At 39.7% G+C, this 18,376-nt stretch overlaps 1 protein-coding gene across 1 annotated transcript in view; it reads right to left on the bottom strand.

Moving 5' to 3' along the window:
• PCCB (propionyl-CoA carboxylase subunit beta) overlaps positions 1–18,376 on the bottom strand; it is a 75,166-nt gene that overhangs the window by 14,599 nt on the left and 42,191 nt on the right. Inside the window, exons 8-10 of the mRNA XM_028518402.2 lie at positions 13,021–13,141; positions 11,166–11,247; positions 2,088–2,211 (exon numbers count right to left, since the gene is read on the bottom strand). Of these exons, the coding sequence (XP_028374203.1) occupies positions 2,088–2,211; positions 11,166–11,247; positions 13,021–13,141 (327 nt within the window). The remainder of the gene's footprint in view (positions 1–2,087; positions 2,212–11,165; positions 11,248–13,020; positions 13,142–18,376) is intronic.

Genomic DNA, 18,376 nt, shown 5'->3' with positions numbered 1-18,376 from the left:
ACAGCCTTTTTTTTTTTTTTTTTGCAGAAGTGGAAAAGCCAAAGCCAATACTCAAATTCATATGGAATTGCCAAGAGTCCCAGAGAACCAAAACAATCTTTAAAAAGAAGAACATGCAAAGACACATTTCCCAAAGTTAAAACTTACTACAAAGCTATAGTAATCAAAAGGGCAGTACTAACATATGGACAGATATATAGACCAATGGGATAGTATTGAGAGTAACAGTAATAAACCCATACATCCATAGCCCATTGATTTTCAACAAAGATGCCAAAGGATGCCATTTCGACAAATGGTACTAGGATAACTGGATTTCCACATGCTAAAGAATGAAGTTGGACCCCTAAGTCACACCATATAATAAAAATTAACAGAGAATTGATCAAGTCTAAATGTAAAAGTTAAAAGCATAACATTCCTAAAAGAAAGCAAGGAAAGGCTTTCATGGCATTGGACTTGACAAGTTCCTAAATATGATGACAAAAAGCACAAGCAATTAAGAGAGAGGAAACGAACTTCATCAAATTTAAATATTTTTGTGCATCAAATGACACTGCCAAAAAAGTAAAAAACAAACAAACAAAAACACCAAGACACCCTAGGGAGAAAATATTTGTAAATCATATACAAGAGTTTAATATCCAGAATGTAAAGAACACCTATAACTCAACAACAAAACATAATAATAATTTTTAAAATGGGCAAAGTCTTGGATAAATATTTCTCCAAAAACATACAAATGGCCAATGAGCACATAAAAATGCTCAACATCACAAATCATTATGGAAATATAAACAAAAACCACAAAGAGATAACACTTCACACCCATTAGGACAGCTATAATCAAAGCATATCAGAAAATAAGTGTAAATGAGAATATAAAGAATTTAGAACCCTTGTGCATTACTAGTGGGAATGAAAAATAGTGCAGCCTCTGTGGAAACTACACAGTGTTTCCTCAGAAAATTAAAATTACCATATGACTCAGTAATTTCACTCCTAGGTGTATGCCCAAAAGAACTGAAAAACGTATTCAAACAGGTGCTTGTACACCCATGTTCATTGCAGTATTATTCACAATAGCCAAAAAGTAGAAAGAACCCAAGTATCAATCGACAGATGAATGATTAAACAAAATGTGATATATACAGGCAATGGAATATTATTCAGTCAAAAAAAGGTAAAATTAAGGACAAACATTGTACGATTCCACTTACATGGACTATCTAGAATAGGTAAATTCATAGAAACAAAGAGCAGATTTAGATTACCAAGGGATAAGGGCAGGGTGAAAAGGGAGTCTCTATTTGGGATGATTCAAAAAGGTTTTAGAAATAACGGTAATGGCTGCACACTTAAAAATGGTTCAAATGGCAAATTTTATATATGTTTTACTAAAATAAAAAATAATTAAAAAAAACACTTTTTCTAAAGACAAGAAAAAAATTACCATGGCAGAAACAAAAGATGAGGCTGGGTCAATAAAGGGAGAGTGCATTCGCCCTACACAGGAATTCAAAACAAATCTAAGAAGGAAAATAGCGAGGAGGAAAGCAGTGTCTGCAGTCCCTGCCCCGAACTTGCAACCCACCCAGAGCACAACCGTAGAAGAGTCCCCACCACCTGACTATGACTCAGATCTGGCCACATCACGAGAAAACCATAGGGCACAGGCACAGGCACAGCAAGGTCTGTTAATTTGTCACATACCAGCTATGTATCTGGCACCACTGAAGGCACTGGAGACGAAACTGTGAATAATACACCAAGACTCCTGTCCCCATGGAACTCATTGTTTAGTGGGTCAATCATAAACCTGACTGAAAGGAACTGAAAGTGGACCTCTGAGAAAGTGAAGAGCTTACATAAAGTTGGGGAGGAAAGTTATCTATAAACCCTTAATATAGGAAAGTATAAAAGAGGCATTTTGAAAAATTAATATTAAAATAGAAAAGAGCTTTCACAACAATATCTGAGTTTTTTTCTTTGGACACCGAAGGCCACGTCTCAAGAAAAAGAAGTAGACACCAGGGCTGACTCCCCGCAACCACCAACTGAGGTTTATAAGAGTTTCTCCCTCCTACCTGAAGCCACCTTAGGTTGGTTGCCAACAATTCCAACGGTCCTCCCGCTCATTCTTGCAAAACCAACAATGATGTTCTTGGCATAATTGGGCATGATCTCAAAAAATTCTCGCTCATCAACAACCTGCAGGGATAAATTTACTTCTGAGCTCAAAAAGAGAAAGAAGACACAACTGCATTACAGAATTACAGAGCTGGAGAGTGGCCACCACCACAGGTTCTCCGACGAAGCACGACAGCAGGCAGAGGGACACCTTCTCCCTGCTGGACGCGAAAACCCAGGTAAACACTACTAGGGGAGGGTTTACCAGTGAGGACTTTTTAAAAGTTTCTATTTGAATCAGGCACTATTTATTACACTTTTTTACTTCATTTTGAAATCATTTCAAACCTATATAAATTTTTCATAATAGTTTTTAAAAATGTGTATATCTTTCACCCAGATTCCCCATGTACTAACATTTTATCACGTAAGTTTTACCATTCTTTCTCTCTCCCTACCTGCCTCTCCCACTTTCTCTCAATCTATCCCTATTTTTGTGTGTGTGTATCTGTATACATTCTTTCTAAAGATTCTACAAATATATGTACATATATACACACAAATATTTTGCTGAACCATCTGAGAGTAAGTTATAGATATGATGCCTCTTTTTTTTATTTACTGATTTGAGAGAGATTTGTTGTTCCACTTATTTATGCATTCATTGGTTGATTCTTGAATGTGTCCTGACCACAGCCTTGACATATTGGGACAACGCTCCAACTAAGTGAACTACCCAACCAGGGCCAAACATGCAACCTCTTTACCTTTATGTCTCTCACTGTGTATCTCCTATAAACATGGACATTCTTTTATATAACTACACTGGCATTAACAAAATCAGGAAATTGATATTAATACTATTGTTTATTATAAACCTTATTCAAATTTTTTCAGTTATTCCGATAACATCCTTTATAGCAACCAAAACCCAATAATAGAATCTGACCCAAGATCACATGGTGCTTCAGCGGCCAAGGCTCTATAGCCTGCTTTAATTTTTTCCCTTCAGTCTTCGTCCTTCACAATCACGACATCTTTGAAGACCACAGATCGGTTATTTGATTATTTGCCTTCTGTTTGGATTTGTTTAATGTTGCTTTGTGTTTAATTTCAGGTTAAGCATTTTTGACAGTAACACAGGAGTGTTCCTCTTAGCAAATCACATCAAAAGACACAAGGTGTCAATTTCTCCATTAATGGTGGTGACACATGCCAGGTTTCTCCCTTGTAAAATTACTATTTTTCAATTTGGAATTAAGCATTCTGTAAGGAAATACTTTGGAACTACATAAAACCCTGTACCTCATTACATTTTCACCCACCAGGTTTACCACTCATTGATGACTCTTGCCTGACCCAGTTACTGCTGTGAGAGTTGCCAGCTAGTGATTTCTCTACCTCTATTTTCCCTGCATTTCTTAGTCAGCATTTTACGGTCAGACAGGTCTTTGCCTTTCCCATTTAATTACTTGTACCACCCACAAGTATGAACTATAGATTCCTATTTTATTATGTAGATTGTAATCTTTTACCATCATTATTTTATGTTCAAATTGCCCCATATTTGCCAGTGAGACCTCATTCAAGGTGGCTCCCAAACCTTTTCAATATTTCTCCAACATTCTTTGAGTATACCTTATATTGTGGAATTACCTTACTTTCGGGTTGATCTTGTGTTTTGGGATTTTTTTTTCCCCAGCCTGAGGTGTAGAATTAGCCATTTCTCCAAGGGACCCAGGTTCCTTTTGGGGAAAGTGAGTTAGTGAGTGAGTGTGTGTGTGTGTGTGTGTGTGTGTGCTTCTAAGAAGCTGTCCTAGAGTTCAGAGCTTGGGAATCCACAGAGAGACACACACACTTATTTCTAAAACTGGTATTAAAAACCACAAATTCGTACTCATAACTCCAATTCTAGTCCAACTCAACTACAGGGTTCATTCTAGCTCTCCCTTCGATATTCATGAACTCTTGTACAACAGAAGTCTTATTCCCATTATTCTCAAAATGTACTTGTTTATTCATTCCTCAAATACAGACAAAATGGTTTCAGAATTGCTTACCCATATTGCCTGCAAAAACATAAATCTAACTAAAATTCATTATTTCTTTACCACTATTTTCATCATTTGACTAAAGGTAGTTTATTTTAAAGATTTCCCCTAGTCTTGTTGATCTTATGTTTTAATATATAAACATAACATAGTTTAATAATGTCACTCCTCATCCTTTCTACCCACCCTCTGTTATTAAGCTTATCATTTTCTGGTTTATCTTCCATGTATATGTATTACAGAGATGAGGGTATACATTTATATCTTTTTAATTACCCCTCTCATCTTAGATCAAAAGTAACATACTATACTTTTGCGCTTTGGGTTTCTTCACTTAACAATATATCCTGGAAATCACTCCGTATCAGTTCATAGACATCCTTTTCATTTTCACTTTCACATAGCACTCCATCATGTGGATACACCAAATTTATTCAACCCATCTCTTCTATGTTGTCAACATTTTGAAGCTTACATTCAGATTGTTTAAAATATTTTTCAATGATAAGTAACAATGTCAACAGTAATCTTGTACATCTATAATTTTGTATGGTAAGAAGTACATCTTCAGGGGAAAAAAACCCACAAGTGGAGCTTCTGGGTCAAAGTGTAAATGCTTATTTAGTCTTAGATATTACCATATTCTCCTAAGAGCAATGTGTGAGAACATCTGCTTCCAGCAGAATTACCAATGGTAAGTGTTTTCACTTACCATTTCTCAAATACAGAGAAAATACCAAGTTTTTTGTATTTTGTTAAACTGACAAATGAGAAACGATAACTCAGTATAATTTTAATTTGCATATCTAGCATTACAAGTAAAGTTGAAAAAATATATACTTTACCAAAACTGACCACAGTAAAGATAAACTTTAAAGAGACATATTCACATTAAAAACAGAGAAAGTTATCAAAAAGCTAATCCTTCTTCTCCATAAGAGCAATACGCTCTGACATCGTGGCAAAATTTCTACCAAATCTTTTTTTTTCATCTTCCTTTCTTTTTATTGAATTTATTGAGGCTACATTGATCCATAAAATAATATAGGTTTCAAGTCTACAATTCTACAACATATCTCCTGCACATTGCATTGTGGGATTACAATCTCTAGTCTAGTCTCCTTCATCACCATTTATCCTGTTTACCCTCTTCTACCTGCCACCACCACCCCTTCCCTATAGTAATCACCATACTGTTGTCTGTGTCCATAAGGTCTGTTTTTTTTTAATTTTTGTTTATTGATTGAGAGGGAGAAAGGGACATTTGTTGTGTACCTATTTATGCATTCATTGGTACATATGTACCTGACCAGGGATTGAACCTGCAACACTGGAGTGTTGGGACAATAACTAACTGAGCTACCTGGCTGAGGCCCATGAGTTGTTGTTTTTGCTTAATCTGTTCACCTATTTCACTCAGCCTCCACAGCCTCCTGCCCTTCTGATAGCTGTCAGTCTGTTCTCTGTAACTATGAGTCTGTTTCTATTTTATTTTGTTCATTAGATTCCACATATACGTGAAATCATATGGTACTTGTCTTCCTCTGACTTATCTCACTTAGCAGTATGCCCTCTAGGTCCATCCATGATGTCACAAATGGTAAGATTTCAACTTTTTTACAGCTAAGTAGTATTCCATTGTGTAAATGTACTACTGCTTTTTTATCTACTCATCTACTGATGGGCACCAGGGCTGCTTCCAAATCTTGGCTATTGTAAGTAATACTGCAATGAATATAGGTGTACATATATTCTTTCAAATCCGTGTTTCGGGTTTCTTCAGTTATAGTCTCAGAATTGGAATCACACAGTCATAATGCAATTCTGTTTATAATTTTTTAGGAAATTCCATACTGTTTTCTACAGTGGCTGCACTAGTCTGCATTCCCACCAACAGTGCACTATGGTTCCCTTTCCTCCACATCCTCACCACCACTTGTCATTTGTGGATTTATTGATGATAGCCATTCTGACAGGTGTGAAGTGATACATCATACTGTGGTTTAAATTTGCATTTCTGATGACTAGTGACATTGAGCATCTTTTCATATGTCTATTGGCCATCTGTATGTCCTCTTTAGAAAAGTTTCTATTCAGGTCTGTTACTCACTTTTTCAGTTGGGTTGGTTGGGTTTTTTTGGTGTTGAGTTGTATAAGTTCTTTATAAATTCTGGGTACTAACTCGTTATCAGATGTCTCATTGATGAATATGTTCTCCCATTCAGTGGGTTGTCTCTTCATTTTGTTGATGGTTCTCTTGGCTGTGCAAACACTTTTTAGTTTGATGTAGTCCCATTTGTTTATTTTTTCTTTTGCTTCCTTGCCTAAGAAGATATATCAGAAAAATATTTGCTATGATAAATGTCAGATATTTTACTGCTGATGTTTTCTTCTAGGATTTTTATGGTTTCAAGTTTTACATTTAAGTCTTCAATCCATTATGAGTTTACTCTTGTGCATGGTGTCAAATGGCGGTCTGGTTTCATTCTTTTTGTACATATCTGTCCAATTTTCCCAACACCATTTATTTTTTCTAATTTTATTTTAATCATTGTTCAAATACAGTTTTCTCCCTTTTACTCCCATTCCAGCACCCCCTCCCAACCCTCCCCACTTCCCTCCCATTACCACCCTCCCCCTAGTTTTTGTCCATGTGGCCTTTAAGATTGTTCCCGTGAACCCTTCCCAATGTCCCCTGAAATTCCCTCTTCTCTCCCCTGTGGTCACTGTCAGCCTGTCCTCTATTTCAGTGTCTTTGGTTATACTTTGCTTGTTTCTTTGTTTTGTTGTTTAGGTTCCTGTTAAAGGTGAGATCATATGGTATTTGTCTTTCACTGTCTGGCTTGTTTCGCTTAGCATAATGCTTTCCAGCTCCATCCAAGCTGTTGCAAAGGGTAGGAGCTCCTTCTTTCTTTCTGCTGCATAGAATTCCATTGTGTAAATGTACCATAGTTTTTTGATCCATTCATTTACTGATGGGCATCTTGGTTGCTTCCAGCATCTAGCTATTGTAAATTGTGCTGCTATGAACATTGGGATGCATAGGTTCTTTTGGACGGTCGTTTTAGTGTTCTTAGGATAGAGTCCCAGCAGCGGAATCACAGGGTCAAAAGGCAGATCCATTTTTAGTTTTCTGAGGAAGTTCCATACTGCTTTCCATACTGGTTGTACCAGTCTGCAGCCCCACCAACAGTGCACTAGGGACCCCTTTTCTCCACAACCTCTCCAACACTTGTTGTTTGTTGCTTTGTTTATGATGGCCATTCTGTCTGGTGTGAAGTGGTATCTCATTGTGGTTTTAATTTGCATCTCTCTGATAGCTAGCGATACTGAACATCGTTTCATGTGTCTTTGGATTTTCTGCATGTCCTCCTTGGAGAAGTGTCTGTTCAAGTCCTTTGCCCATTTTTTAATTGGATTCCTTGTCTTCTTAGAGTGCAGTCATGTAAGTTCTTTATATATTTTAGAGATTAAACCCTTGTCTGAGGTATAATTGGCAAATATTTTTTCCCATACAGTTGGTTCTCTTTTAATTTTGATACTGTTTTCTTTAGCTGTGCAGAAGCTTTTAATTTTGATGAGGTCCCATTTGTTTATTCTTTCCTTTATGTCCCTTGCTCTAGGGGACAAGTCAGTAAAAAAGTTTCTGCGTGAAATATCTGAGATTTTCCTACCTACGTTCTCCTCTAGGACTTTAATGGCGTCACGTTTTATATTTAAGTCTTTTATCCACCTTGAATTTATTTTTGTATATGGTGTAAGTTGGTGCTCAAGTTTCATTTTTTTTTTACGTGGATGTCCAGTTCTCCCAACACCATTTGTTGAAGAGGCTATTTTTACTCCATTTTATGTTGCTGCCTCCTTTGTCAAATATTAATTGACCATAGAGACTTGGGTTTATTTCTGGGCTCTCTGTTCTGTTCCATTGGTCTATGTGCCTGTTTTTATGCCAGTACCAGGCTGTTTTGATTACAGTGGCCTTGTAGTATAGTTTAATGTTGGGTATTGTGATCCCTCCTACTTTACTCTTCTTTCTCAAAATTGCAGCAGCTATTTGGGGTCATTTATGATTCCATATAAATTTTTGAAGTGTTTGTTCTATGTCTGAAATATGCCATTGGTACTTTAATAGGAATTGCATTGAATGTGTAAATTGCTTTGGGTAGTATGGACATTTTGATGATATTAATTCTTCCAATCCATGAACACGGTATATGTTTCCATTTGTTTGTGTCTTCCTTGATTTCTTTCCTGAGTGTTATGTAGTTTTCTGAATACAGGTCTTTTACCTCTTTGGTTAGGTTTATTCCTAGATATTTTATTTTTCTTTTTGCTGTTTCAAGTGGGATTTTTCCCTTGATCTCTGCTTCTGCTGTTTCATTGTTGGTGTACAGAAATGCCTTTGATTTCTGGATATTGATTTTGTATCCCGCTGTTTTGCCAAATTCATTTATTAGGTCCAGCAGTTTTTTGGTGGAGTCTATAGGATTTTCTATGTACACTATCATGTCATCTGCAAACAGTGACAGTTTTTTTCCTCCTTTCTGATCTGGATGCCTTTTATTTCTTTTTCTTGTCTGATTGCTGTGGCTAAAACTTCCAGTACTATATTCAATAGAAGTGGCCAACACCATTTATTGAATAGACTGTCATGACCTCATTGTATGTTCTTGCCTCCTTTGTCAGACATTAATTGACCATATAGGTGTGGGTTTATTTCTGGGCTCTCTACTTTGTTTCATTGATCTACATGTCTGTTTGTATGAATATGGACAAATCTTACAAATTTAAGATTGAGTGAAGAAGCAAAACACAAAAGACCACACACCATGCAATTCTATTTATATAATACAGAAAAACAAGAAACACTCACTTACACTGTTAAGTCAGGGTGGTGGTTTTTCTCAGAAGCTTGGGGAAAATAGTGACTAGATCAAGCACCAGGAAGGCTTCTCTGTTTCTCTATGTAATATATTTTATTTTGTCTATTCTATGTAATTTTGTTATTTAGGAAGGTTTATATTTTTTATGTGGTTACCTTTATAACTCTACCACTTTAATGCCATCAGTCCCCTGGGTTTAACAATTAGAGACATCAGCAGGAAGTCAGTCACTCAGCAGAGGGAGAAAACCAGAAGCCAGATTCCAGTGAGGAGGAAAGGAAGAGACAAGAGGAGTTTAAATAAAAGAAAAGAATTTTTGGACAGCAGTTAAACAGACATACACAAACAGGTTATAGAGAGAGAGAGAGGAGTTTTTTTTTTTAGCAGACAAGAAATCTATACATGTTCATATACATATATTGCTAAGAGAAAGGAGTTCTGAGAGAAAGAAAAAGCTAAAGATTTTAAAAAACAGTCAAGAAAGCAAGACCCCCAGATGGGAGATGGGGAAGGATAGAGTTGGGAGTCCAGGTGGAGACACTTCATCCTTTCAGCCCAGGGAAACATGAAAAGTACAGTGAGAATGAAAAAGTGGTCACTTGTGGGGAGTAAAAAACCTGATGCTCTCAGTATTCTCCATGAAGGCAATGCCCATGTCATCTGTTCAGAATGGGGAGTGAAGGAAGAAGTTAGGGGCTGGATCAGGCCATAGGAAAAGTGAAGAGCAGGTATGGAGAGGAGGCCCACAGCACACATTCAGGCCAGAGAGGCACACTGGGGGCCCAGCTGAAGCTAGAGTAGGGCTCTGGGGTTCTCCTCCAGGAGCCTCAGACCCCACAGGCAGTATTTGGAAAGATGACTGAAGACTTGCATCAGGGGCAGGACTTTACAACAGAGCAAAAGGGAAATCAGGGGCTCATGACTGAGACCCTAGTTCACCCTCTTCACAGTACTTTTTCAGATCTAAAACTACCCATGCTACATATGCATTTGTTTTTTCTGTCTCTCACCCAAATGTGAGATCCCTGAGGCAGGGATTTTATCCATCACTAGGAACAGGACCTAGCCATTAATATCTGGCAGGATGGCAGAGTCCAGCTGGCACAAGAAAGCAGAGGCCAGGAGGGGTTGAGGGATCCAGAGGAATGGGAAGATTGAGAGGTGGGGAGTCAAGGAGCAGAGGTGGTGGGAGAAGGGCAGGCAGAACTGTGGGGATCAAGAGAGTATTAAAGGCAGAGTTCAGAGAAGGGCACACTGATAGAAAGGTTTTGTCTTCACTGTTCAAATGGTACTCAATAGGCTACATAATCTAGCAATGAGGAGAGACAAAGTCTGGCCATGGTTGCTGACTTAGGCTGGCTCCTCAGAGTATAGGAGGAGAAGAAATAGTCACTGGAGGAGCCAGGGCCCTGGGAGAGGCTGTGCCCACAGAGCCATCTGCTTTCATTAAGCAAGGACCACTGAGAGCACTGTGTGCATATGAGAGTATGAGGGAGATGATGGCCATTGACAAATGTCCCCAGTGTGCCCTGACATTGCCCTCTCTTCATAACAATCCACGAGTCTGCTACACCCACAAAAAGGTACATATGACTCCTATCTCCCTAGGCCTACATATAGTCAAACACACACACACACACACACACACACACACACACACACCCTGACATTGTTAGAGGATACTCTCTGTATTCTCCTTTCCCTAGGAAGACAAAATGTCTTCTAAGTGTAAGGCTCCAAACAAAGGTACCTAACAAAGGGTCACCCTCGCCCAATTCCAGACTCTAGGGATATGGCCCCTTCTCTGTGTGCCTCAGAGTGCCATCAAAAGACCCCTGAGCTCTGCTGGACCAACTGGTCCTTCTCCCTCCAGCCCTCAAGTCCATCTGAGTCAATAGATGGCTACAACTGGGTGGCTACAACCACCAGCTCTTCCCAAAACACACTACTCAGTAGTTCCTGGTCTGGGTCTACCCCATGTTCTGCCTTTATTGCTGGATGTTAAGGCCTGTGGATTCAGCATTTCCTCACTAGGCCAAAGCACAATGACCATGGACATGGCTGAGCTAACACAGACAAGGCAAAAAGACACAGCACTTACAGAGTGTATGATGTCCACCATGTCGTAGGCTTTGGTAGATTCCAAAGGGACAATTGTGTCAAGTTCAGGAACCAGACGGTCACTTTGGATAGGAAAAGAAGCAGATATAATCAACACTGAAGAGTCAGTTGCTTTCTGTGGGTGGGGGATGGGAGCGGAAAGGAGGGCTGGATGATGTGTACTTACTGGGCTTTCAAAGTAGTTCCCAAAGATGTATTCCTTTGTTACCACCATATTAAACCTATGCTTGCTATTAATCTAAAAGATCTTTCTGTTTTAACTTAGAAGGAAAAAAATGGGCTTATTTCCCTGAATGTGATTCCTTCATTTATCCTCTCTGAATAACTCCTACATCCTAGGTACTGTGTGGGGCACTAAAGGACATTGTAGTGAACACCGGTCCCAGTTTAACTTCCTGAAACCTTAAAAATAAAAGAATGAGGACTTGGAAATGCAAAGTCCGAGTTCTGCTGAAATTACTGTGTATGTACATTCTACTGGAAGGCAAATCTGCAAGAGTTCCTTTAAAGAGAAAAGCTGCTAGCCTCCTGGCATGATGAGTGCCATCAAAAGGCTCCTCGCTCTCTGCTTCCTCCAGCATCTATGTGACTGAGCAAGGAGCCCGAACTAGGGCCCACTCCCATGCCACAGGACTCAGTAACATGCTCCTCTCCAACAAGCTCTCATCCCTTCCTGTCCTACATGGGCAGGAAGGGGGTGTTCTGACCCTGACATATACATTTGCAATGAGGTTTGGCCTTGGTCAAGCCCCACGCCCAATCAAGCCCAACTTCCCAGAGAGTTCTGCACTGGGGTATTGAGTATATCCCCACCAGATAATAAATCCCCCTTACTTTTCATTTGTTCCTTATGCATATGCACATAGCTTTCCTAGGACACTAAGAAGAGGAACAGCTGGGCCAAAGCAGGTTATTTGGACATTTCTGGACCCCTGGGCCATAACACCTTTAAATGCTGTCCTAAACTTTGCAGGAACCCCAAATAGTAAATATTCTCAGAAAAGGAGGCTGTGCCCACTGCTTCTGGCCCTTGGGACTACCCTCCCTTTCACGACTACACACAGTGGGCCACTGAATGTGTCCCCTAAGGAATGGAGCGGGGGCTGACAGGGTAGGGCCCTGGGGACATGACACTCCAGAGCATGCCTGGCCCAGTCAGGGACCTACAGGTGAAAGCCCAGGTCCACCCAAGAGAGCAGTGTCTGAAAATCGCTTCTTTCTGAGAAATACAATTCCAAATCCCTCTGCAGAAGAAAGTCCAGACCAGGTGAGTGCTTCAAAATCAGAGAAGAAACAAACTGGAGAAGAAAGCAGCCAGAGGCCCAGAGCAATAGGTTCCGATCTGGGCCTCCGATTTACCCTCCCACATCAGGCTGTGGTCCCAATAGCAAGAAGGAAAGAAGGTTTCACTAAGTGGCCAGCAATACACCCTTCTCCATTACTGCCTCAGCTTCTGGCCACAAGCATAAGAACACTTCCTAAAAGGCCTGCTGTCTCCACCATTTGCAGTTACTTCACATCAAGACACACACAAAAAAACTTTCATCTGTAATTCTGGACAATCAAGAACTCTTAGAAATCAAATTTTCTGGCCACTCTTTATTCCCAAGCTACCTATGAGATATTACAGAGGAAAAAAGTAAATAAAAGTAAAATCTTTCTTCGCTCCTATCCAGACATGCCACTGCCAGGCCCACACCTAGGCCAACTGCACTCCATAACCTGACCCAGGCTGCCCAACGAGGAAGACCCTGAACCTCCAGCTAGGGCAGAGGGGTCAGACACGAGTAAGCCAGCTTGCAAAATGGGACAAGGTGCTCCAGCCTGCAACTCACCTGGGATCATGGCACTCGCGGATGGGAGCCGGGTCCTGACTGCTGAGGGGTAGGTAATTGAAGAACTCCCGGAGATTACACAAGGCATCCACATCATTTTCAAAAGCTCTGTGGGCAACACCTGAGAAAACAGGAAGGATATAATGTGCCAGGGTGCCTGTTAGCCACAGAATACTGCCTTGTGCCTGCCCCTTCTGGAGCATGCATGTAGCAGACTGCCTATAGCTCTGTCCTCCCCACACTCTGCTGAGGATGACGGGTACCACATACCTTCAGGCTGACCTTCAGTTCATGCAGTCCATTCCCTCTGCTATGTACCTCTGCAAAGATCACTGCTTTCTTTATTCAGGTCTTTGCTCTAATGTCACCTACTCAGAGAAGCTTTCCCTGATACCTCTCTAAAACACACTCTTCCCCACCAGTGCCCTTACTTTCCATCCCTGTAGTGTGTGGGGGTTCTCTTCACACTTTTCCCTGCCTCACCTGTTCCCTTCCTTGTATACTGCCTGACATCTCCCCTAGAATATCAGCTGCAGCGGGGTAGAGACCAGGCCTGTCTTACCCCTGTAGTTCCACATCAAGAGTAATGCCTGGTTACATGTGAATTATCTCTCAACAAAGCTGGGAAATAAAAAATGAAAGAATAATGGATGGCATATAATGTCATGGTACTCAGCAATGGTAGAAGGAGTGGAAGAAAGGAGGGGGACCACCTGGCCCTAGTGAGGATTCAAGCCATCATTCCTCAAGAATAGTCTGAAATCACACAACAGCCAAATAAGGCCATAGACAGGAGAGAGGAAGTAGGGCCAGAAGCTCTTTCTCAGTTCACCCCACCAGTCTCCCTGCTTCCACTGTTGCCTCTAGTCTCTCCTCCACATGACAGCCAAAGTTAGCTTTTTAAGTCAGATCATGTCATCTCTGCTCCAGTCACCCCAGCCCCTGCCATTCATTAGGCATTCTGGCCACTCTCCTTCCTCAGGGACCTTGCAGGTGTGGCTCAGTGGCTTGGGCATCATCCTATAAATCAAAGGGTCCACAGTTCTATTCCTGGTCAGGGCACATGTCTTGGTCACAGGCCAGGTCCCCAGGTGGGGGCGTGAGAGAGGCAACTGATGGATGATTTTCTCACACATCAATGTTTCTCTCCCTCTCTTTCTTTCTCCCTTCCCCTCTCTCGAAAAATAAATAAATAAAATCTTTAAAAAATACCTGTTTCACTGGTACCCTCTTAATGAGGTCTGCTCTCATCACCCAACTGAAAACTGCAACAATCCCAACCCCCTTCAGTCTATTCTACTGATTCCACAGTACATATTACCTTATTTTATTAAGCTCATTGTTTACTGTCTGTCTTCTCTGCTGGAATATAAACCCCATATAGGCAGGGATCTTTTTGTTTCTTTCACAAATGTATTCCTAGCAAGTAGAACAATGCTCGACACACAGGCATTAAATAACTACAGGGGTGGGCAAAAGTAGGTTTACAGTGGTGAGTACACAAAAAGTTTATTCCTGTATCATTAATTATTGGATTATTTTTTCATATGAACTATAAACCTAGTTTTGCCCACCCTGTATTTGGTGATGAATAAAAAGTATGTTCAACATGACAAAATTCTTTCATTCAAGATTTATAAATCGGCACAGTCACTTTGGAGGACAGCACGGCAGTTCCTAAAAAAGTTAGACAGAGTTACCATTTGACCCAAAAATTCCACTTCTAGGTACACACCCAAGAGAAACGAAAACATGTCCACACAAAAACTTGTACTTGGATGTTTATAGAGGCACATTCAGGAAAGCCAAAAAAGTGGAAACAATCCAAATGTTTGACTGATCAATGTATAAACAAAATGTGGTACATCCATACATTGAAATATTATTCAATCAAAAGGAATGAATTACTGATTCGTGCTACAATATGGTTAAGTATATATTATTATGCTAAGTATAATAAATCTGTTGCAAAACACCACATATTGTATGATTTCATTTATGTCCATTACATATATATTCAGAATAGACAAATCCATAAAAAGGGAAAGTAGATTAGTGACTGCCTAGAGCCAGAGTATTTGGAAGGAAAGGAGGAGCAAACAGGCAGAGAGTTTCTTTCTGGGGTGAAGAAAATATTCTAAAATTGACTGTGGCAATAATGGAACGACCTGTGAACATACTAAAACCACTGACTTGTATATCTGAAATGGGTATTTCACATGTATGGTATGTGAACTATATCTCAATAAAGCTGTTACCAAAAGTGTGTGTGTGTGTGTGTGTGTGTGTGTGTCAGGGGGCATGTGCACATGTGCATAGCCTCTTCTGGATCTCTCTCTGGGGATACAGAGCTAAGTACCTCATACATGGCCCATCGAAGAGCCTCGGGCCCATGAAGAACACCAAATGCTGCCTTAAAACTAAAACTATGCTGCAGAAGGAAATTTAATGACACAGGCAAATACTCATCATTTTAAGCTGCCGAGAGAAAAAAAACAGGCTACAAAAGAGAATTGTGCACCTATGTTTGAGTATGTATATGTATATACACAACCAGCTGCATGAAAAAACTGCAAGGGTGTAACCAAAAAAAGTTGTGGTGATTATCTATGAATGATGGAATTCCTAGTGGTTTTTATTCCTGTGTTTTCTAAATTGTCTACCACAAACATGTAATATTATTGAAATCAGGAAAAATAGATATTTCATCAAATCTAAGATGCAATCAAGACTCAATATGATTTTATGTCCCAATAAGAAATAAAAACTCCTGCCAATTAAGCCATGAGACAGGAGAACATGACAAACTGTGGGGGAATCAACAATGAGAAACATTCTGATACTAAGTGTGTCCTAGGGACAGAGCTGAATGCAGCTGATGGAAAAGGGAAAAGAATGTCTCAAGGCTGATGCCAACCTGATACTGGGGAGGAAACATTTTTGTGGGTGGGGGCATCAAGAGCTCTCACTTTTTGTTTTGTTTTTTTTAACCCTCACCCAAGGATATGTTTACTGATTTTAGAGAGAAAGGGAGGAAGAGAGAGAAAAAAAGACAGAGAGAAAGAAATGTCAATGTCAGAGAGAAACATCAATGTGTTATCCCCCCATGCGCATCGTGACTGGGGATAAAACCCATAATCTAGGTATGTGGCCTGACCAGGAATTGAACTCACAACCTTTTAGTGTATGAGATGACATTCCAACCAAAGGAGACACCCTAGAGAACACCTACTACATCAGACAACTCTACCAAGCCTGGGAGACATGGCAGCTCTATCTAAAACATAGAAACAAACACAGGGAAGCTGCCTAATGAGGAGACATAGAAACACATCCCAAATGAAAAGCAAGAACAAAATCTAGAGAAAGAACTAAACAAAACAGAGTTAACCAATTTACTAGATGCAGAGTTCAAAACACTGGTTATAAGGATGCTCAATGAACTTAGAAGAAGAGTAGATAAACTTAGTGAGAACTTCAGCAAAGAGATAAAATGAAAGTAGAAAGCACAAAAAAAGAACAAGTCAGAAATGAAGAATATATTAACTGTAATGAAGAATACATTACAGGGAATCAACAGTGTAGTAGATGAAGTAAAGGATCAAGTCAGAAATTTGGAAGATAAGGAAGAAGAAAACACCCAATCAGAACAGCAAAAAAAAGAATCCAAAAAATGAGGATAGTATATGGAGCCTCTAGCACAACTGCAAGCATATCAACATTCATATCAAGTGGGTGCCAGGAGAAGATAGCAAGGAATTGAAAACCTATGGTAGAAAATAATGACAGAAACTTCCCTGACCAGGTGAAGGAAATAGATATACAACTCCAGGAAACACAGAGTCCCAAACACGATGAATACAAAGAGACCCACACCAATACACATCATAATCGAAATGTTAAAGACAATGAGAAAATCTTAAAAGCAGTAAGAGAAAAAGAGTTTAGTTACCTATAAGGGAGCTCCTGTAAGACTGTCAGCTAATTTCTCAATAGAAACTTTGCAGGCCACAAGAGACTGGCAAAAAATATTCAAAGTCATGAAAAGCAAGGACCTATAACCAAGATTACTCTACCCAACAAAGCTGTCATTTAGACTAAAGGACATATAAAGAGCTTCCCAGACAATAAAAAGCTGAAGGAGTTCATCAGCACCAAACCAGTATTATATGAAAAGTTAAAGGGGTCTTCTTTAAGAAGAAAAAATACATATAAAAATATTAATAATCAAATGGCAATAAATACATATCTATCAACAGTTGAATCTAAAAAGCAAAACAAACAAGTGGAACAGATTCATGGATACAGAGAACATTTTGATGATTGCCAGACAGGGGTGTTGGGGAGGTTGAGGGGATGGGCGGAAAAGGTGAAAGAATGAAGAAATACAAATTGGTTGTTACAGAATAGTCAGGGGACTATAAAGTACAGCATAGAGAACATAGTCACCAGTATCGTGGTAACTATGCAGGGCAAGGGTGTCAAACTCTTTTTCACTGGGGGCTGCATCAGCCTAGCGGTCGCTTTCAAAGGGCCGAATGTAATTTTAGGACTGTATAAATGTAACTATTCCTTAACCAGGGGCAAGGAGCTAGGCATTGCCACTGGGTAGAAACAAGGTGCTGGGCCAGAAAAAACATGGTGGAGGGCCAGATTCGGTCTGTGGGCCTTGTCTTTGCCACCTGTGATGTAGGGTATCACATGGGTACTAGATCACTTAGTAAGTTATGTTGTGTCTGATCACTGGGTTGTACATCTCAAGCTAATATAATATTGTATGTCAACTGCAATTGAAAAATAAAAATTAAGCCCTGGCTGGCGTAGCTCAGTGGATTGAGCACAGGCTGGGAACCAAAGTGTCCCAGGTTCGATTCCTAGCCAGGGTACATTCCTGGGCTGCAGGCCATAACCCCCAGCAACATTGATGTTTCTCTCTCTCTCTCTCTATCTCCCTCCCTTCCCTCTCTAAAAAATAAATAAATAAAATCTTAAAAAAAAAATTTAGATTAGTTTAAAAAAAAAAGAAAAAGAAAAATTATTTAAAGTGAAAAATAAAATCTAAGACTTCACTAATAATAAGACACAGGTCTATAATATGCACACTAAGAAAGAAATGATGACCCAGTGAGTTAACCACAGTACGATGCAGTGTATAAATCAGTCATACCAGTCTCACATTGCTTTGAAATCTTTCAAAAAGGCAATTACTCCTATCTTCGGTTATACTGCTTGTTGTGTGGTAGACAATTCTTTTACAACTTGGTTTCTTTTTCCAAGAAAATGTGGAATTCCAATCATTACTCCAACAACAGATATCCTCACTAATATCAGATTCATGCCCTGCTCCCAATTTCAT

The sequence above is a fragment of the Phyllostomus discolor genome, chromosome 7 (genome assembly GCF_004126475.2).
Source record: "Phyllostomus discolor isolate MPI-MPIP mPhyDis1 chromosome 7, mPhyDis1.pri.v3, whole genome shotgun sequence".
Lineage (NCBI taxonomy): Eukaryota > Metazoa > Chordata > Mammalia > Chiroptera > Phyllostomidae > Phyllostomus > Phyllostomus discolor.
The sequence above is the reverse complement of the archived record's forward strand: the minus strand, read 5'-3'. Positions and strand labels throughout refer to the sequence as shown.